A 22,919-nucleotide genomic window follows, 5' to 3' on the forward strand; every position below is an offset into this window, starting at 1 on the left:
TGTACTAAAACTAAACTGCTTTAAAGAACGAGCACCTCTTCTCTTCAGCAGCCGGGGCAGCGCCAGCTCTGCCTGCCGGAAGGCCGGGGCACCGCCATCTTCCACCCAAAGGCACCCACCTTTGCTACTGCTTGGCCTCTCCTGGCAGAGGCCCTAGTTGTATTTACACATTTCCAAAAGAAAACATGAAGTACCACAGATTACCACATCTTCCAGGCACCACATTTCTCCCCATTTTTTGCCTTAAAAGAATAAAATACCTCCTTTTAGGAAACCGCGGGGTGTTAGTGCTCTGAATGCTAAAGGATGACAGAGACTTCAAATGCCAGTCATGACCTTAGCTATATAAACTGCTTTACAGTATCAGGCTATAGAGCCAAAATAATTCTGTCAGCTGAGAATAAGAGAGAAGATAAAATTTACTTCTTCTACAAAGCTCCCACTTTGTTGTTCTGTCTAGAAATGGAAAGGCAAAAGTGAAAAGACAAAGGTGTTTAGAACTGCTATTAAATTCATGGCTATTAAAAAGCTTTCATTAATTCTTGTGGTTTTTCAGCATAATCACAGCTAATTAGTAATAAGCTGTTTAAACTATTAAATATAATTACCTGGTTCTGGGGCTATGGTTTCTTAGAAAGCAATAAAAATACCGCAATCTAAGTTTACCAAAGTAGGCCAGTTATATCTTTTGCAGTCCTGATCTGGTAAACTTAAGTTCAAATTTTAGTCCAATTTTTTTTTTTTTTCACCTCCAAAGAGCATAAAATGCATTCAATTTTAAACTCTCTAAACTTCAAAGTGTCAAAGAGAAAAATCTACTACACTACATGGAGTAAATATTAAACACATCCGCTCCTATCACAGGCATCCATAGCCACGTTTTCATACCCAGTGATCACTGGTTTCTTCTGATCCTAAAGGAAGTAAAGACTAACATAAATATTGATGAAATGAGCTATAATGCACGTTTACTTACTTAAGATTCTACTTCTATATAGTACATACGTGTAATATGTACTATTCTACCACTAAGAATAGAAAAATCAATATCGGTCCTCAAATGGGCACTCAGCGTGGCTTTGCACCCTGGGTGTGTTTTTATTAGAATAGCAAGTCAATGCGAAGAAGCAGCTCCTATTAGTAACCTAAAATTTTTTTTGCTATTTAAAACCTCTGGTATTTACTAAAACCAGAAATGATACAAGAAATATAACACACACTGAAAACTTCATCTCAGAAATAGCTAGGCCAAGTCCTTTGGGTAATAAGGAAATGGAGAAGTATCTCTGTTTCAACTGATCTTGGACAAGTTAATTCAAAGCCAACATCTCTCAGACAAGACAGATGTTTTAGACTTCACGAAGATCTCTGCCTGTTGGTTTGGTCACATGAGAGAGCACACAGAGCAATCATACCACCTTAGTGAGAAAATCAGAGACTCTTTGCAACTGGATCTAAGATCAGATTTCATAGTTGCTATTCCTTTAGGCTTTGGAAATTAAGTATGTGTATAATACACACATATACGATTATTTCCATACATGTATGGAAATAATCAACAAAGTTTGAACCGTATTCAGAAGTGGTGATATATCTATCCGTGCCTTTGGCTCAAATTGCAGGTTAAGTTATATCACATAATGGAATTTTCCTACATTTGTGCCCAAAAAGTGCAGACTGATGCTTAAGAAAAGCTACAGGACTTCAACATAAAATCAACTAACTTTTCATAAATAAACTGCATGTTCCTGTGAAAATTTTCAGAATAAATGTAGTTTTGCATTACTGCAGTCCTCAGTTTGCTCACAAGTAAGACAGCAACAAAACACATAATGTGGAATTCATATTCCTAGTCCTAAACTTGAGAAGGAATATAGTTAACGTGAGCATGCTTTTGCAGCAGCCTCTGTCACTATATTCCCTGGCATATATATTCCCTGTCGCTATACTTCTTGGCATAACGCAGTCCTTGGCACCAGCTTGGTTTTCCAGACCAAAAAAAAAAAAAAGCCAAACCCCGCAGAGCTGCTCAACAACTGCTCAGGACCATCTTGGTCATTGTATTTTTCATAAATCATTTTTGCTCCAGAGCTAGCTCTGTTGAGGGGCAGCTGGGTGGCCTAGTCTAAATGTGACCAGTCCCACCGAGAAGTTGTACAAAATTAAGTCTCCTCATAGTGTAACTACACTCACCCCCCCCCAATATTTATCATTGCTCCCATCATTGTCTGTGCTTGGTGATACACAACAGCGGTATCCATTATGGGAGACCTTTTCCTGGTCCTTGGAAAGATTTTCAAGCAAACTGCTGGGGAGTTACTAGCATTCAAGAGCTTTTCGCCAACAACCTAGCTGCCGAGCATGCGGATTTTACCTTGCATAACGGCAGTCGGTGGGCTGACACCCAGTATTTGCAGCCCAAGGCAGGCAGGCATGGTCAAAACACCTCACCAGCAAGGTGAGAGATTTTTCTGTGTGGAAGGTAGCATTTTGAACTGTGGCATCTGGGTAGGACCCTGGACTTCAACTACACGACATGCCTCTTCCACTCCACCTTTAGAGACTGAAAGGCTTAACAGAGGTTAAGGTGTTATGAGCTTGTGATATTGACACAAGCACAAGCTCCAAGCTTCAGCTGGACCAGCACCTCCACGTGACATTGCCACGCTCTCTAACTCTGCCTCATTAAGCTTTCCGCTGCCATATCCATGCTCCCGCCTCCTGACCCCTCTGCTAACTTACGGCATGGCTGCCTCCACCCACAGCACTGCAGTGGAAGACCCTCATCCCTACTCTCCACAGCAATATCTCTCACCAAAAAGTAATTTCTACTAGAGTGCCCCCACTGGGGCTCTAGTTAAGCCATATATTGGCTGAATCCCAAGTGGTGCTCCTTTTCCCCCAGCCACCTCTCTGTCTCATCTCAGCTCGTGAGCTCTTCAAGGCACATCCTTTCTCAAATGTCTAGACAGTTCAGAGCACCTTCTAAACACCCCACAAATTAATAGAAAGGTACTGGATCACTCCAAACCACCAAACAGAATGTTTCTAATTAATAGCAGAAGAGCTAGCTAGAAAAATTTCCCCTTCTTCTCCTATTTTCACTGGCAGAATCCATATTACTAAATATTTATGTGAAGCATTGCCCAGAAACCCCATCAGAAACCAGTCTTACACATGTTTGGCACTGTACAGCTAGATATGAAGACATGGTGTGAAATTCTGAACTCACTGAACTCTGTGGTAGAATTCATTATTTTTTGAAACTTTCTGAAGTGTGTTTTTTTTAAAAAGAGGTATATAAAAAGAGATACTTTTCATCCATCTCTCCATCCATTCTCATAGGTTCAAACAAGCTTAAAAAATACACGCATTTTGTACTTCTCAGCAACATACTACCTCAGTCTTCTGCATCTCAGACAGGTCTATGAGCAGTCTGGTCAACCAATACCAAAAGAAAATTAAATACAGGATCATTAAATGGACTAAAGCACTTTTAGGTCACCTAGTCCATTTAACAAGCCACTGCTATTCCTCTGCCCATGTTATTTTTAAAACATCTTAAGGGACAGCACATTAACCAGGCAGAGAGCAGCATAACAGGAAAATAAGTCAATGTGGCCCAACACATCCCTTGCTCCCAGTGAAGGGCTCATTTGATCACCGAGCTGTTGCGTAGCCAGCATTTTCATTGTGCAATCAATAGCTAGCCCACACCTTCTGGACACGTGTCTCAGCAATGGTCCTCCCGGCAAGCTGCTTGTCAGAGCAAGCGCCTCTTCCAGAGTCACGTCTGCCCTTCGCGGCCTCCTTTGGCACACACTCCTCCAAATGATAGATGACTAACTTGTGAGGAATACGACTACTTGGTCATGGGTAAAAATTAAAGATTAAAGCTATTCTGAAAGTCTTACAACAAAATCTACAAATTCAAAGCGTACCAACAACAAAGCGTATAACTGTGACTAGGACACGAACCACAGAAGATCTGTCATTTTTGCTAGAATGCATTCTTCAATATATCTTACAAAAACTGTAAAAAAAATAAAGACTTTTTAAAATAACCACATTTTGTAGCTGCCATGTCTATCAACCTTATGCTGGCATTACTTAGCCAGCTATATTTGCATGTATTCATGCCAGTCATTACTGTCTGCATGGTCTGCAAAGAGTTCCTTTAAGGTCTCTAGCAGCAGCAAGGTTAAAGCGGCTGCAGAGGCTTCTCTGTCCCCGGAGATCACAATTTCATGGAAGGCTGAGTATCACCACAGAAACCAACTACAAAAACAGTCTACGGGCTCCTGCCCCGTTACTCTGGTAAAGCAATTTGTACTACGTGAAAGGCAAGGGCACAAATGCTGAAAACTGATCAAAGTAAACACTGCTGTTAAAGTACCATTTTGTTTTGCTGACTTCAAGGCATCAAATCGCAGGCTCTGTGTTTTGTTCTAAAAAGATGAAAGTCAAGTGCCAAGGATTTATAAGGTTGAATTAACTATTCCAGTGTGAAGGCCTTTAGATAAATTCATAGCACATTTTCCAACACAGCCATTACGAATTTGTGCTAATAAACCAGGACAAAATACGCCGCGTTGTATTGAATTACACTGCCCAGGCTCAGACAGCTGTTCTCTAAAAGAGAGAGTTAAAATTCGTTTTTCTCTTCAGATCATATAAACACATTTTCTCACTTACAAGTGATGCACTAAAGATGGCTCTATGATATCTTAACTCATTACTCAGCTGCAAAGATTGTTTTTTAGTACAAAGGTGGTGAAATTTAGAACAGAAATTTCAAAAGTTATACCTGTCACTGCCCTTTATGGCTGTTTTCACTCTTTTTTGTTAATATAATATTTATAGGACAATTTTTTCTGGTATTGCAACAGTCAGAGAAACTAATATGAAGAAACTTATTTTTACAGTTCATTACTGCATATTCTCCAATAGAAGAGGTTTAGAATTTCTACTGAAATTCACTTGAAAAATATAATATCAATACATTGCCTGCAAAATATTCAGTCAAGGGTTAATCCATGAATCCACCTCAAGTGGTGGGATCTAGTATTGCACCACTTCTCAAAAGTGTTTATCAATTGCTTTGGGAAGGATCTCCAGGCCGACCTTTTTCTTTTGAAGATGAAAGTAAAGAAAGAGTGTATTCTTTAGGCAGGGACCGTGAATTCAAAATGGAACACTTATTTTAATTTTTCCTTCGTATTTTTGCTATGCTCATTGAATATTGTGTTACAGATTCGTTAGCGATCTACTATAGTTGGCTTGCTACGTCCAGCTTTCGGGAGCCAACAGTTTCCGAGAGTTTGCTGATTTTTCCAAGAAATGCAAACTATGTTCACATGGTGTTACTTCTTCAAGATAATTTTGCTCAAAGGGTTACATACCTGCTCTCCTAAGTGAAATGATTGTAAAAGCAAGTTCCTATAAGCACATGAGACCCCACTGCTTCCCTTCTGGGAAGGTTCTTCAACGTAGACACTTTTAGTCATACAAAGCAAGCACCTATTTTTTTTTGAAAACTCAACCCAGCAATGAGACAGAAGATCTTCAGAACAGGATCAGAGAAATAAATATCTCCTGGAAAATTGCAATGCCATTAAAAACAAGCACTCATACCCACACACAGTTACTTTTTCTCCTGCAGAACTTGAAGCTATGCCACTCTCAGCCCCTGCCAGAGACACACCATGCTTCCTTCTCTGCCAGGCCAGCACTAAAGGATGCTGCTAGGGCAGGGGCCTGCCCTTGCGGGACAGAGCAGGGGGCTGCGATGCACGAGGCACATGTGGGGAAGGAAAGCCCTTTTCTTTCTTTCACTAAAGCCTCAGGGAACAGGTCTGAGCATTGTGAACAATGTGGTAGCATTTACCAGGTGTGTGGAGGACTGAAGTTTATTTCCAAGGTACAGGTAACGCTAATCCTAAAAATCAGCCTTTTGCTCATTTTAGCCTAAATATATGGTTGCAAATGGATCGGCATTGCCTGGACCTTCTCACCCACACTCTACAGAGAGAATCAGATTAACTATAAGCAGTTATAGCTCAACTGTGAAAATCATGGGAAAGATTCACCCCGGCATAATTCCACTGAAGCTACTGGCATCAAGCCAGGGACTGATGTGGTCCCATACCTTACCATATAAAAAAGGAATACTATTGCACAATCTGCTGACCCTTATGGTCTACCACCCAGACTGGAAAACTGGCCTCCTTTGAAAAGAATGCAAGAGAACAGAAAGGTTGATAAGGACTACCTAACTATGATCTATGGCCTGTTGCAGTCTTCATTAAGAAACACTGTCAAAAATCTTTGAAAGGTGTCTGAAATCTCTCTTCTCCCCACCCTCTATTTGCCCTGCTAAAGGTCAGGGTGCGCTGTGCTAGGCAGAGACAGTTCCCTCCCCAAAGAGTCAACAAATCAAGACATTCATGTCCTTCACGACATGTGTGCCAACATCCACTAGCAAACTATTTAGAAGTATGCATGATGTTCCCAGAATGCCACTTTAACACGTCGATGAAATGTTAATGATTAAGAGGAGAAATGGCATCCCCAGTGCTGAAGGGGAGAACTAAGGAAAGCTCCCTTCACCCTCAGTGAGGATGGAGCATCACCCCTGCCTTTGGCACGTGTTATGATTGGAGCAAAGCAATGTACTCAGACATACCATCTTCAATGAAGTTCTAATGTACACCCTCAGAACCTGCTTGAAAACCAACCTGCCCATCCACTGACACAATAGTTGCATCCAACAGCCTGATGAACAACAGTCCATTAGAACAAAAGCCGAAGAGCTTGCAGCATATTCAAATATTACTTGTAGTTCTCCCTCCAGTCTAAGTTCTGGTACCTTTCTAGCCCTAAATATTAAATGACCAAGCTGAGGACAGTTCTGAGTAACAGGATGGAATTATGGCATGTTTAGATCTCCTCATATGGATTCATAATTCAGCTGCTCCAGACAACAGACAAAAAAAGAAAATTACAAGTAAAATTTAGGACTATAACATTACCAAACACATTGTGTCTAAGATGAGTACAGTGGTATGCTGAACAGCACTAAACATAACTGCTCAGTTCCTGGCAGCACTGTTGTTTGTATCTGGTTCATAACTGATGTCTTACTGCGCCAGTGATACTTCCCCCTCAAAAGCATAAGAGTAGGCAACCGTGCTGGTAAGTTTTTATGGGAAATGTAATGACTGAATGCCTGTTCAGAAAGCACCAAGGCTCGCACAGCGTCAGAAAGTCCTGTCACAAGGAGATATTACCAAATAATGCTTCTAACTTCTTGAAAATGTTGGACCATTTCTGCCCACAGCACAGTCACATAATTTATCTTCAGACAAAAGTGTAGCCAGGTGATTTCTAGTGTTCCAAAGTTGTTATTTTAAGCTGGAGCTGCCAGATGCAATCACATTATGTTAGATGCTGATCATTTATGCAAATGCCTAGGTAACGAAAAGATTAGGACCAAAGCTATTCCTGATACACATAACTCGGCAAATGGGCAGGACAGCTACTGAAGTCCTATTTGCCCTAGAAAATGGTATTACTTTCACAGTGCGACAGTAATAGAAGCTAAAAAACTTGAGGCTTTAAGTAAGGAGAGCTATTTCAGAACACAAAGAACACTGTATTAGCACAATTCATTCTGACACCGATAGAGCTACTTCTGTGACAATGATGTTAAAAGTACAACCCCAAGAGTTTACTGATAAATTTTAGGTAGAGATCATACACGTGTAAACTACCTACTTTAGCTTCATTACCTGAATAATACAAGATCCAGCTTTCCCTGTGCACATACATTTCAACGCAGTTTTTGTCTTCATTGTTATCTTATGCATTATATAGTTTGGAGAACCAGAGTTCTCCTAAAAACTAAGGCTTCTCAAAAACTTCTGGCTGCAGCAAGAAAGCATATCATCTCTGCACAAGCATCTCTGCTTAGCTCTACCAACCAAATCTAATCTTCACATGCTATCACCGCTTTGGACACCTGCAGAGCAAGGGCTGCCCACAGCGACCAGCCCCACAGCTCGTGCAACGGAAAGCCCGTGTCCAGCAGTGCAAGGCTGGGACCACTTCGCCCATTCCTCCTGTGACCCGAACTAGATGCTCAGGCTCCCAAAGATTAAGTGAAACCATTTGTGCCATCTGCCCTTCCACAAAGCAGTCAGGCTTCCCAGCACTTGAGACCTAAAAACACGATGTTTCGCTCAGCTTTGCATAAATCAGTAGATGTCAATACTGTTCACATGCCGTATAATGAATCCTAAGGGGAAAGGCCTCCTTTTATACATTTTGTGGGAAAATTTCTTGTTGGCTTTAGATCTGTTTAAGGGCACAGGATCCATTCCCGTAAGCCACAAGTACAGCATCTCCCCTGCCGCTGTTAAGTGGCCTATTCACAGAACGGCATCACATCAGACTAAGTTTTACTTTAACAATTAAGGTAGAAGACTCACGTGAAAAGGGAACATTTTCCCAGACAATATTAGATACTGCACTTACTTCTATATATGTTGCAGATCTAAGCTTTTCTTTGGTAAATCAGCTGGGCTGCAAAGTAAGTTTAATTTTTTACTCTTCTTCCCGTGCCCCATCCCTAAATGATTACCAGATAGTTGTGTAACATAGTGACCAATGGCCTGAAAAAACAAACATGGGGGACGGGGAACACTACTACATTGGAGGATATATGAGTACATACTAAAAACAGCTCCTGTCCCAAAGGAAATGCTTCTTAAACTGACAGATAAAAGACAGATGATAAACTTCTCCCGGGACCATTTTCCTTAAATGCATTTGGGGCATTCTGAGCAAGCCTACACAGGCTTTTCCAGGTAAACACGAGTTTCCACTGCCTGTATTTTCAGCAAGTTAGATAGGTGCTAGCCACCCAACCAGAAATTACACAGCTGCATTAATGTCCCACTACAGTACTGATACACCTTGCCTCTCAACAGGTCTCGTTAGTCATAGCTCAGTCTGATGCTAACCGTGGGTTCAGAGATCAGCATTAGCACTCTCATCTCTACCAGTTCACAGTTCATCTCAACTGCAAAACACCACGCAGCTGTAACGTCGCACACTGTGTCATAAGCACATCGCGGCAAAACTGGAACCTGAACGAAGGATTTCCAAATCTCAGGGTAAATCCTGAACACGTGAACACCCTGCTTTGCGCTGTTTCAAAAGCTGCAGGTAGGGAAAGGGAAAAAGCTGAGACAATGAGGTTTCACAAAGCAAGAAAAGAACACAAACAAACATGAAATAGATGATGGAAAGACTGCAGGACAAAGGGTTATGCCATTTGAAAGCCCCCACATATAAAACAATTTTCTCCTCAAAGGTTTTGCAGCCAGACCACACATAGATCCTGATGACTGGAAAAAAGAAACATCATTCTACAGGTGTCTTTTAGAGAGGCACAGTCACACAGGGAAGTGTAAAATGTGGAGTTCACATTTTTATTGGACATGTAAAACTGAATTCTTGCTTTCCAAGCCAGGGTAAAGAACAGCATGTGTGCATGAGTCATAAAAAACTGAAAACCTAAGCAGCAGCACCAGATTTAGGAAACAGCTTTGTTTACTTTATTGTCAGTAACTTACCAGCCTGAGTAAGAGTCGGTGCAAGTGTGCGTCCAATGCATATGCTCACAAACTGTTTTAGAAGTTAAATAAAAAGGAAACTGCTTTTGGAAGATTAAAAGTAACTGTAACCAATACATTGTGTCTCTAACTCCCCTGGGGCAGGTCTTCATTCTTCCCAAATTTTTTCTATTTTCTAACTTCGAAAGTAATCAGAACTTTTATTCTCTATACAAGCAAAACAGTCATTTTTTGAAATATTCCCAAAATAATTTATGATACTGACTACATGGAAAAAACCCAAGAACACCAAACCCACAGGGAATCAAATTTTTTATTTAATCAGGCCTACCCATATAAACAAGACTACTCACATCTGTATACGCTTGCAGAATCAAAGCCATGAAAACTGACAAAATCCTCCAGAAGACATTTCTGAGGCTGTCATGCAAGTATTTTCTTGCACAGCAATGTCATTCCATGCACTTCTTATCTGCACTGTCTTGCTGATTCTTGCTTGAAAACAGATTTACTGAAGAAAACACTGGCTTGCTTTCCATCTAACAGCATAAGAATGAACCGCTGCTCCTCGCGTGCAATGTTTTTCCATGTAGCTTCAGCTGCGTTTTCAGTGTCCAGTTTACCTCATTTTAAGTATCACTTGAAACCCAATTAGTGGAGGAGAGAAGGCATGTTCCAACGGTCTATTCTGAAAAGGTATCTACAAAGCAAGTGCCACTGTGCTTCTCCACTGAACTAATGTCATACAGAGTTACAATTCCCAAAAGACCTCAAAGCTTCACTTAGGTATCCGCATGCACTAGCGGATTGTGTCTGTGCAGAAGAAAAGACACCTCTGCTTCCTTGGGAGAAGACAGAAGAGCGAGCCAGACTCCAAACAGTCTTTGGGGTTAGAGAATGCCAGTTATCTCCAGAAAGGTGACAAATTTTCATACTTTTCCCTTCCTGATGAGATTTGGGTCATCACCAAATACTACCTGTCTTATCTAGAGACACTAACTACTGCCACCATCACGCTTACCACATATGGCATGAGCGCCATTCATAATAAAAGTATTTCTGTATTATAAATTCCCATGGCAATTGTTAAAGAGACACTATCAGCTGTAAATTACCTATAATTCCTTCAAACTTTTTCAAGCAATTTAAGTTTCAGATGTCTGTACCTCATGGTGGTGCTATTTTCGCATCTTCTTTAAATAAGAAGTTTTACTGCTGTAGGAGTACTCTGTTTGTTTCACAGGGAAAATAAGAGACTCTTCTAGAGAAACACAAACTTGCGTGTATGACAAGTGTTATCAAAAGCACAATCTACATTTAAAAAAACCCCAAACAATTAAAACATTTGTTCCCCTTTTCACATCTTGCCACTGCAAGGTTTTACTTTTTCAGCTGATACAGGAACATGGGCTGTCAGGCACAGCAAGCTCTGCACAATTTATGTTGGAAGTTTTCCCTGATGCTGGGAGGTTGGAAGAGAACAACTTCATTAATTCCAGCTTTGGTTCAGACACTCCAGAGAACAACATAAACACGACCACTCATGACAAGCGTTGCTCCAACGTCTCTCACACACGCAACAAGCCCAAAGCTAGACTGGAACCTGCCCATCGAGTTTGTGATATAAACTGACTCCTGGAAATGTCATCACTTCCTTAATTATCTTTTCTTGGGGAAAGTAACTATAGACAAAGCAGTAATTTATAAATACTCCAAAGCATGTCAGATAGAAGCTCTGAGGAGGGAACTGAAGACCAAGAACATGAATCACAGTTTATGATCAAAATCAACACACATACATCTGCCTGAAAGAATGTGCGAGCACGTGTGCACAGCGTGCTTACACGCACGTGAGAGACAGAGAGGGAGGAAGAAGCATCCATCTCGTAAAGACAGCAGCATCAACCCCATTCCTCTCTATGATCCTGCAATGGCACATCAGTACCCACGGGCACCTGCAAGCAGAGGAAAACAAGAGAGTCCGATGTTCAGCTTCCAACAGGTCATTTTAAATAGCAGTCAGCGAAACCGAAAAATTTGAGCAATCAGAAAAGTCATTCTGATATTTTCCTTTTGAACCCTTTAGCCTTCTGTGGTGGGCCTTGGCACAGCTTCAGACACCGTTCCACGCAGCTCACTGAAACTGAGAGCAGGTCTCACTTTCTGCGCACAAACAGTCCCGTTTCTAAAAACGGAAAATGCCAAGGGTTTGCACAGCACTTTCCAAGTCATGAGAAGTCGCTGCTGCCTCTTTAAGGGGAGACATGCATCCAGCCACGCTCCTGCAGGACAGCAGGCTCTGCACAAACAGGCTCCTCTGGCCGACACATGACTTCCTCTGGCAGTTCTGGTGGGCAGAACTTGAAACGATTGCCAAATGCAGTGACCAGCAAATCCTGAGCTGGCTGAAAACAACCCACAAAGACTGCAGTCCAGAGCAAACAAGATGAAAAAGCCACATTAAAAAAAGGCTGAATTTTATGCAAGTGCAGATGCTTCAAAGTGCAAACGAAGAAAAGAAGGGGAAAAGGGTTGTGAGGGCTTTTTAAGAAATGGAGGCTGGGGTGGCTGTTGGGTTGGTCTGGGTTTTTTTTGAGGACATGGCAATGCAGTGTCCATCAATCAAGGCAATTAAGTCAGTGTCATTTTAGTGTAGTAGTTGCACAGGAGTTTCAGCTTTCAGTAGACATGGTATGATCAGAGAAAGACATTGAATGATTACAATTTCTGCAGAGCACACTGTCTGTATCTTTAAGGCTTTATAAGGTCTATTATATCCTTCACTTCTGATTCAGGCCAGTAGTCCGGCAGCCTGGACAGGGCTCTTGGGCAGGGAAGGGAGTAACAACAGCCTGTGAAACCTCCCTGGTGAGCCAGTGGAGCTACCACAGGCTGTGGGCAAGCTTTGGAAAACACCCAGGATCAAGAGATGCATGTGATGAGGGACTACTGCTTTCCAAGCAACAAATGCAGGGTGTTCCTAGATTACGTCTGCCACAGCGTTGCTCACAACTTGACTCCCGGACCTCACTGGCACGGAACGCTGGTGGAAGCAGTAATTCATCTGGGCTTCCCATTCCCAATCTTCTGATGTGGGCCCTTTCCCTCACTCTTACAAGCAGTATGGCAAAGCACCATGAAAGAAGATTGTGATAGGAAGCAGCAGTCAACCTTAACCCTGACAGAGAGGTTTGCAAGGTGCCCAAACTTATTTTCCACTGCCACTGTGCAGGTCATGGTTGGACTGACAACACGGTCTCTGCAAGACTTTGTGAGCCACAAATCACCAGAGAAGCAGCAGTAACAGGGTGAAAGCCATCCTGTTGATCTTGATGGGCTCAGTGTAACGGGAGAGCTGGCCTGCATGTATGAGGTTGAAGCCAAATAAGAGTTTGGAAACCTTGAGTATTACGCACCCACCCAGATCTAGAGACAGTATCGTAAAACGTCCACTGTGGTCCACAAAAACATGCAGTACAAAAGTAAATACCACTTCTTGGTAATGTAGGACCAGGAAAGCTCTACAGCCCCACTGAAACCCTGACAGCTGGGGAAACCTGCATTAGCAAAGTGTAGTGTATGTGCCACACCAAAACTGGGAAGTCAAACACCTTCCCAAACAGCAAAATTCATTTCCCAAACTACTCCCGATACTGAACTGGCTGGTTGAGAGACTTAGGGTGTCAGACCTCAAGCGACAAGAACAATCTTTCCTGAAAGACACCCACTAACTGGTTGACTCATGAAGCTGGATGAGCTCAGCCCAGATTTTCACCAAACCTCTCCCTCATTGTAGTCTTTAGGGTTTACCTTCCCACATTTGCCACCAAGTTACCCCTCCTCTCATCTGAAGTCTCAACTCAGACTTCTCCATCTCTGGAAAGATTAAGCATCTCTACTACTTCCATCTCTTCTTCTTTATCCCCAGACAGATCGGGCAGCAACATAGCCACCTGCACCACTCTTCTCAAGCCACCTCACTAGAGGTAGTTCGTGCCACCCTTGGTTAAAAAACGCTACATGTACTTGCTTTGCCACTTGCAAGTCTACTGACATAGTTAGATATCCATTGCTGCTGCCAAGCATATGGTCTTCAGAAGGTAATGGAAAAACCAGCAGAATACCCTTGCAGTGTTGAGAACCAGTCTGTACCTTGGCAGAGGCACAGACAAGGTGCTTTGTTTTATCTTTGGAAGCTTTTTCTAGAGCTGCAACTACTTTTCCTCAAAACAAAGGCCTTTGGCCTACCAGAAGTACTAAACATACCCACATGAAGCAGCGTAGGCTTCCCACCACACCACAATAAATAAGCAGAGAGCAGATGAAATGCAGCCTCGCAAGCAACATCTCCTTTATTTCCCAGCCTAAATTCTGCACCACATATTCTGGTTAACTCACCAGAAACATCGAATTTGTATGGTCAAGTGATCCAGCAGTGGACAGATCCAATATTAATGGTAGAAGGCTGGAGTTTTACCCAAAAAGTTTAATCTCACAGAAGTAACAAACTCTTTATTCCTGAGCCTCTTATTTTAGTATGAGTTTAGGACTGCGTAGGATAGCAATCCAATTATTTTATTTTGGATTATTAAGCCCATGCTGCAGGGTGCTTCAAAAATTCAAACTAACCTGCCTTGTCAGTTTTAGAGCAGCTTGTCAAGCCCACACTGAGAACTCAGCACTAAAACCACAGTGGGAAAAGAAGCTGACATTATTTTCACTATGTCTGGGATCCTGAAGTCTCAGAAAACAACCTAAGCAGACATTTGACTGGTACTAAATGGACACTCATTTTAACAAATGCACTTTTAAAGGAAGAAATAAAACTGAATGAAGAAATGACTAGGTAACAAAAACCTCACTAAACTGCAGCGGTCAAATAACAAACCTTGAATTCCCTTCTTGCCTGCTGTCGGCACAAGACCTCCAGGCCACCTCTGACCACAGCTCTGGTGCAGCAGGTCAGCGTGTTTAAACCGTGCCCAGAAAGTGGCCCCTTTATCACAGCTGAATCTCAAGGCTGTCCCCAGATGTCCGGATGCCTGAGCATGAAACAAAACATTTCTCCCTGACATAAGCCTTGGGTAAGGCTGCTGTGGTGCTAAACTTCTGAAAACAGTTAAAACAAACACACTGAGAAATACAGTAAATATGTAGAAAAATAGGCAAACTGAACCAGGTTTCATCACCCTCATTGCCCAGATCTTCATAGTCCTAAAATACAAAACCACCACGACACTGAAGAATTATCCTGAATTCAGGATGCACTGCAAAGATCAGGATGTAGAAATACATTATCAGGTGACTGTTCAGAGTCTCTTCCTGTGTCCAACTTAGAGGATCTCTTCAGAAAGTACTTAAATATTGGACTTAAATAATTTTGCCCATCATTTTATGACTTTTAAGTGGGTCAGCTCAGGAACCTGAGATACATCACTGGTACGTACCCAGCTATTATAATTAGCCTGCTCCACAGGAACTAACAGGCATTTTAATACCAGGTTTGCTCTCAAAGGAAAATATTTTTTTATTATGAAATTGTTGCCAAGTAACACTGATTAAACAGTGAGGAAAAAAGTCAGTAGAATTATTACAGCCTCAGTGACGTTATGCAAACTTACAAAAATAAAGATGAGTCCTTGACTCATCCTGCCTTCGTTTCACATAACACATGTTAAACATCTGTATCAGGCATAACATCTTAAAGCTATTGAGGATGAGGATGTCAATGAAAACAATAGTGAATCCAGTGCCAGGAACTCTGATTCCATGTATTCACATGTATTCAATCCTAAGTATTCACATGAGATTAATTTTATATGCCCCTGCACCCCCTTTTGCTATTTCAATTGTGGCTGCGTGCCTGAAAGCAGCTCAGGGAAATTCAACTGGCAGGTATAATAAAGGAATCCTCCATTAATTTAGGACTTTATAATATACCTATTTAAGGATTGACTTTCATCTTAAAATAATTTTTATGTTTTTCTATACACATTTTTCTGGTGCGTATCTCTGGAGTTTCCAAGTGCCTTCGCAAACAGCAATTCTTTCTTGTAACAGAACAAGCAGCTCCATGAGAACGCAACTATCTCCCTTCTAAAAACTGGAAGCTGAAGCAGTGAAGATACCCAAGGCCGAAAAGAAAGTTATTCCGAGAGTTCAGTAGTTCCTGGCTTTCAGCTGAGACCCAGATCAGTACAGAAATGCACACATGCACTCACTTCCCCAAGAATATTTGATCAAATAAAACAAACAAAAAGGGCTTGCATTTTTCATGCCAAGTTCAATATAAACACTTGTGGCTATTACATGCACCCGTATTCTATTTCCTATGATAAAGCACAGCCAATATGAATTGTGATAAAAGACATTTTCTTTAGAAATACTTGAAAAAGATTGGAACTTCTGGGGTTCTTACTTGAAGAAAGTGGCTTCACGGTCTCAACATATGAGATGTCACCCCAACAGGGATTAATGAAGTTTACAGGGAAGAAAAAGCACCCAAACCTTACTAATCTTTACAGAAAAGCCTAACACTTTGTTACAGGAGGAACACACACCCCTGCTGTGCCTTCCCCCCACATCAGCCACCCCTCCTATGCTCAAATTTGCGAACACTTGTTGTCTGTATATTCTACACGAGTGTCAGAAGTGACTTAAATTAACGCATACATGTACGTTGCATATTTATGAGAACCAGGATAACTGCACAAATATGTTTAATGCATGAGCCCTCCAAGGAATTTGCTAGGGGAAGTTTACACTCCTCCCATCAAGCAAGGAATGTGTAATTTAGCAGCATCTAGCACAGGGCAGGTTAAAAACAAAACAAAACCCGACCTCCTCCCCCAAAGCAAGCTTTCACTTAAAAGATTTTCAGATCTTGCATTCCACATTATCAGAACTTCAGCCGACCTCTGAATGAATGCATGATTAATTTAAAACATGCTTTCGATGCTGCTGAATCTAACTAATGTACTGTCAAACAAAAATACTGTTTTAATTCTGGAGTATACTGGAAATTCTGTACGACAAAGAGATCTCTACCTTTGCTATCAGCATTTGCAGGCAACAGGAAATACCTCAGCTGGTAAATCAAACTAATTTAACTTGAGGTGATGGGTACATTCTACTTTAAGACAAAAGGCCACTTGGACTTGGTTTTTACAATAATGGAAAAGATAACATTTGCTCTGCTTTGTTCTCCGAGTCTGATCCTATAAGTAAAATCTGATCTTTCCAAGTTGTTTACGCTCTTTTGCTCGACACTGTCGCCAGCAAGCCTTGCTCCAGCTTCCTGTGCTTTTTTAGAGCAGCCATCTCCAAGGGCTGTGACTGGAAACCGGTTGGGAGATAGGAGAGGGAAGCTAAGGGCTACCAATTGCAAAATATATTCTGTGCCCTACACTGCAGAAGTACACAGAAAAGACAGCTTGGGGCAAACTGCTTTCTTACTGTAAGCATGTTAGAGGAGGCGTAAGCAGCCTCTTTCTGCTAGACAGCAACTATTTTTATTCAAAGCCACATATTTAAATCTTCTATCGTTCTGTCAAGACGATTAGACAGTAGTGGCACAGCCTGCAACCTTGTGCATGACTCCAGCTCGCGTTACGTGCACACGACTGCAGGAACTGCACTGTTACCCAAGTAGTGCTGGGAGCATCGAACCAGAGGGAAACTTGGTTTTATGCAAATGTGCACTTTGCATTTGATTCATTCTGGTCTCTCAGGAGGTACAAGCTCCAGCTGTAGCCTGCTTCAGCCCATCCCCGGGCACCCTTTAGTAACTAAGAAGTTACAAGTTCCTACTATACCATGTCGCCAGAGCGAGGGCACTCTTCTGCCCAGTTTCAACAAAATTTGTGATTACCTTGTGAGCTCTACCCCTCATACAGAATTTGTCTATGACCTGCCAAGGGATTTAAATGTTCCCGGGTGATGAGGGAGGCACTGACAAATACATAGCAGAATCCCAACAGGCTCTTTAGTTTTCATAAGAAACTGTTACCCACCCCCTACCGCCACCCCCCCCAAAAAAAGAAATAGAAATTCCAACTACAGTTTGGTTTCCATGCCCAAAGAAGTGATTGTACTTAAACTTTTCTCAGGCGTTCACAGTGCACTCATTGGGCTGATAACCCAGTGCTTGGCAAATTAAGAAAGCCTTTAAAAAACACACAAACAAAAAAACCAAACCCAAATAAAAATCTCTGTTCCTCATTCCCAGCCCCACAAAAAAAATAGTGTAATTTTTCTATTCATTTCATGACAGTTGAACTGAAGAAGACCTGACATTTTAGATTAAGGGCAGCCAATGAGATGCCTGCTGAAAAAATAGTAAATAACTTTTTCCTCATACAGTAGACCTTTCAGACAGTGTATATACTGAAAACGAACACAACAGCTGAAGTTTCATGGATGCACACAATACTCATTGAGCTGAACACACCAGAAAGCCAACAAGGCTGCTATTGAAGTCAGTGGAAAGACTTTGATTATGGCCAAGAGTATCTGCCTTTATAGTGATTTAAATAAAAGACTCCACTTAAAACTTCTTTCAGCACAGATTTAGACCCTCTTTTTCTAAGCTTCCGCCTGCTAGATCATCTTTGTTCTCTCATTACAAATTCTGCTAATTGTGTACACGCACGGTGCTCTCACAGGATGCGGTACTAAGGATTTGTGTGTGTAATACTGTAAGAACATGAACTAAGAAGCTCAGCTGTCATGGCATGCAATGTTTTCTTTTTACTTCGGCACTCTGTTTTGATGTGTTTTGAGAGTAAACAACAGTACTGCACAACTCAACATCAAAAACTTTCTTCTTGTGCTGTTGCTTTCAGAGCAGCTGAAGTTCTTGCCAGTCCCTCCGAGTGCAACGTACATAAATAAGTAATGGGACTGTACTTAAGTGCTACCACAGTCAGCAACACTTGTTTTCTGTACAGCAGTCCCCCCTCAGTGAAGCATTAAGGATGTATTACAGGGGTAAAAGAATCTGAACTTAAATATTTGTTTATAGTGGTCATGGCAGGGATCCAAAGGTATTCATGTTAATTTACAACACATTTAGGTAAACGACCTGCTTTTGAAGACAGCCAATTCTGTAAAGGCCTCTTGTAGATCTAAATCTGTTTCTTATTTCCTTTGCCCACCCCACCACCTTTTTTAAGTACGCTTTGTGGTTGTGGAAGGTGGTGGAGAGAGCAGCTGGGTATGGAAGCGCTTTACTCATATGACACGCAAAGCATAGGTGGACGGCGTCCACTCAAATCATGCATGCTTCTTTGCAGTCCTTCTGGTCACAACTCAGAAATAACTTTATTCAGCAAATTAATATAGAACAATCCCATTTGCAGACACACTTGTAGCCAGGGATTTGGACGAAAAGTAATTTCCCCTTTACCTCTCTTTCATGATGGCCAAGGCCCTCCTCGGGATTTCTGAGATTGAGGACGTGGACCTCTTGCGGCAGGCCGGTTGTGCCTCGGCTTGCACAGCCTGATAAGACTGTAAAACTCTCCAGTAAGGCATGGACTGGGTGTGAATTGTTAACAGGCGATAAGACACATTCGCTCCTAGGCACAGGACCTGCAGAGGAAGACACAGACGCACATCATTTGGAGAAAAAAGCAATATATAGATTACACCTGTCAAATAACGATCATCCTTTTGGTCACAAAACCCACAGGAACACAAGCAGAGGCTTCATGTTCATTATCCGCAAAATTAACAAAAGTATTCCTGTTGCCCTTTTAAGTTCTCCCGAATAGGCTAACTCGTTGGTCCATTTCTGCCTGAAAGTCTAAATTTCAAGTATGAATTCCAAAATTGAAGGTAGTCTTATCTTACCAGGGAGGTAAGCAAGGATAAGAGAAACACAAAACAAAAACAAACACAAAGGAGAAAAAACAAAGCAGTGATAGTGGTAGGAAGAATTGGTTCATCTTAGATGTGAATTATTTGTTTATGTCAAACATTGTTATCTCCAAACATTGAAAAATGCAATTGTGTATATATAACAATGAAAAGTTAATCTCTAGTATAAGGTAATTGCATCAGGAAGGATTTCGGTGAGTTGGATTTGTTGCTTTTGAAGCAGTGCTGATTTATAGTGAACGTTGTTCAAATACACTGTACCAAACAGAAGGCATCTGTCACATGATAAAATGAAATGTTTGTTTACTGAGTCTATTTTGTGTCTGACAGCAATTATCTACACTGATAACAGATATCTAGTCCAAAACAGAGTGTACGCCCTTTCAAATAATCACCACAGCTTGATGTAGTGCCATACTCTTATACAGTACGTGAGACAGTGTGATGTGATATAGCAAGATAGGACAAAAGCTGAAACATACGGAGCAGTTTACATTTAAACTATATCTCAGGAAACTAAAGCAAGACAAATATTTATGAAAAGCAGCCCTGCTTTTCCAAAATGGTTCAAACCCACCCCTGACAGTAACAGATACAGTATGTTTTTGATTCAGAAGGTCACAGGAGAACGTTAATGGACTTAACCCCTAATTTGCACCAAAGTCATTCACCTGAGAATTAGGCTCATGTGAACCAGTCAGTTCAGAGGCTGCAATGCGTAATAGAGAAATATAAGCTAGAAGCATGATTTTTTTTTCCAGATAGAGTACATCTGCAATTGAAGTAAAATGCTTCTTTTGACATGAGTTTAAAATGAAAGAAAATCCTCAACTGATCAAATGGCAGAGCTCTGGTTTAGTGAAGTCTACACCCAGCTATTGTAGCACTAGAGATTGTCTGACTTTGGGGTACACATATGTTTAATTATATTAGCGCTGACCTACGTTTGCTGGTTAAAAAGAGAGTTCACTCAACATACAGTTAGCAGCCGGCCATTTAGAAGTCAGAGAGTCCATCTCTAAGACAGACTTTATCTGGAAAAAGCAAAGCCCTTGAGCACAGGGACGTTTCCACAGTGTCTCAGGCCATGTGTGCCTTATCCTGCCAAAGGAGCCGTTCCCGAAACCCACCGGTGCGTAGTGCATACCCTGCCCCCTCTTACAGAACAGGAATATTTGTTAAAGGCAATGCTCAAGGCATACACTACACATGCCTGTGCTTGCGCTACAGAGGACGAACAGACTTTCTGCTCTCTAGGTGAGGTGCTTGGTAGTAGCACTGACCACCAGCTTGGAGGATTTGAGGTTTATTTGGTTTTTTAAATTCCTTTTTAAGAATGCACATACAAAACGGGACCAGTCCAAGCAATGATACTCAGTTTAAAAAAAAAAAAAAAATCTACGAAAAAGTTGCCCTTTTTAACAGTTGAAGAAATATTTAGAATTTGTAACAATAAAACAACCAGCAGAGAGGTCTCATTTTCCTGATGCAAAAGTGCAGATCAGAGAACCTGCTAATCAATTAGCCCAGCCACTGGTGTGTAAGCCCTGCAGCAGACTGTGTTACACAACCCGCACAAAAAGCGTTTCCAAACTCCACAAGCATTTCTTGGGCTGGGGAACAAACTGAGAACCAAGGAATGCTTGTTCATTGAATCGTTTCTTGCAGACCAGAATGGAGCATTCGTTAAGATGCTTCTGTCATAACACATACACGAAGAACAAGGTGCAAGACGCGGAACACAACAGTAGTGGAGTTGCTGACAAAAACGTGCACCTTCCTTCACAAAAATTCAGGAGAAAGAGCTAATACTTCCCTTTCAGCAGATGGATTCCTTTGTGAACACCTATTTCCATGCAGTACATCTACCAATCCTCCCCTCCAGTCTTCATCTGGTCTTTGTTCTGTACAAATTTGCCACATTAGAGGAGAAGACACCTGGATTTTCCCCTCTCTTCCTACAAGGACTCATCCACATGAAAAGGATAGCGACTGGTACGTTCAGGCTGTAACTGCTTCCCTCGCCAGCACCTCAAGCGCACATTACAGAAAACCTTCTTTCAAGGCCCTCTGTTCTGCTCAACGCGGTGGAAAAAGATGGAAATCCTCCCAGAGGCAGCAGAAGTTCACATCCTGGATAACCGTGTGCAGCTGAGCTTATCTGCGCAGCAAAGGGCAGACCGAGGCATGCCTGCTCTGCCTGCGCTCCGTCCCAGCTGGACACGGGCCAGATTTCCTGCAGAAACCCCATCACCCTGCTGGCAGCGAGCCTGCACGGCTGTACCAGTCTTAAGCAGGACTTCTTAAGCAGGGCTCACCGGCGTAGGCTCACTCGTAGACCAGCACAGCTGTGTGGCATCCGGACGCGTGCTGGCCTGTGCTCTGCCAGCCTGGGGCACGCCACTTCTGTCAGCTCTGTTTTGAAGGAAGAGGTGCCCAGAGTTGCTCTGAGCTGCTCAGTAAGTATAAGAAATCAATGTTTACCGGGGAGTTACCACATTTGGTAGAGCTGATTTCAGACCAGCCTCATGAGCGACTGAGATACAGCCCTAGAAATTTGAACCGAAGATCGGAGTACCTACTGGAGGCTCGTTCCACTGCACTCAGACCACGTATGGGGTAAGATTGCCCACATACAAGGAAAGATGGTGCGGTAAGTAACAGAGGGGTTACTCCAGATGTATTTCTGCCGAGTTTCACACAGGTGTTTGTGCAGTTATGTCACAGGCCCGTGCTACCCTTCCTAGGAACGCAAAGATTCTCATGAACTTCATTTCTCTCAAATGTGCTGGCAGTACCAAACAGCAATCTTCATTCACTGAAATTCCCCTATTTGCCCAAGCACTAAACTGGGTGTCGTGTGACGCCCAGCATGCCTGGGGTTAGTGCCAAGCCCACTGATGCTCAGCCTATATACTACACAAGACGGTTCTTTCTGCCACCTTCTCTCCCTTTATGCTGCATTTTAGCCTATTCTTACGCTGCACACATCCATCACTGCCTAAACGAGTCGCTGAACGCTCATTAACAGCGTTTCTTTCCAGCACTTCCTACTGCACCTGCAGATCAGTCAAAGGCAAGTAGGTGCCACTTCAAGGCACTGCAGTCACGCCGGTGGAAACAGCAAGAGCTCTCGTTTTTCCAAATTAGCTGCTCTCGTTCTTCTTGGCTCCCTTACAGACCCTCCTACTTATCTTCCTCTGACTGGAAAGCTAGTTACTTGCCCTAGGTAGTTTAAATCCCACAAAGTGCATGTTTACCACTCCGAAAAAAAAAAAACCACCAGAAAGCCCTTTCTATGACACTACTAATCTGATTGTTTATCACGTCCACACCGCCTGCTTGTATTTGAAAGCCAACATGAAACCACAGCCTCATCTTGCCTGGGCTTTACTGTCCTGC

The 22,919-nt window shown here is 42.1% G+C and overlaps 1 protein-coding gene across 1 annotated transcript in view; it reads right to left on the reverse strand.

The window, feature by feature from the left end:
* Nucleotides 1-22,919, reverse strand: part of TGFBR3 (transforming growth factor beta receptor 3) — a 123,291-nt gene that overhangs the window by 51,620 nt on the left and 48,752 nt on the right. The window contains exon 3 of the mRNA XM_075098111.1: nucleotides 19,045-19,229. Within this exon, the coding sequence (XP_074954212.1) occupies nucleotides 19,045-19,229 (185 nt within the window). The remainder of the gene's footprint in view (nucleotides 1-19,044; nucleotides 19,230-22,919) is intronic.

The sequence above is a fragment of the Phalacrocorax aristotelis genome, chromosome 6 (genome assembly GCF_949628215.1).
Source record: "Phalacrocorax aristotelis chromosome 6, bGulAri2.1, whole genome shotgun sequence".
Lineage (NCBI taxonomy): Eukaryota > Metazoa > Chordata > Aves > Suliformes > Phalacrocoracidae > Phalacrocorax > Phalacrocorax aristotelis.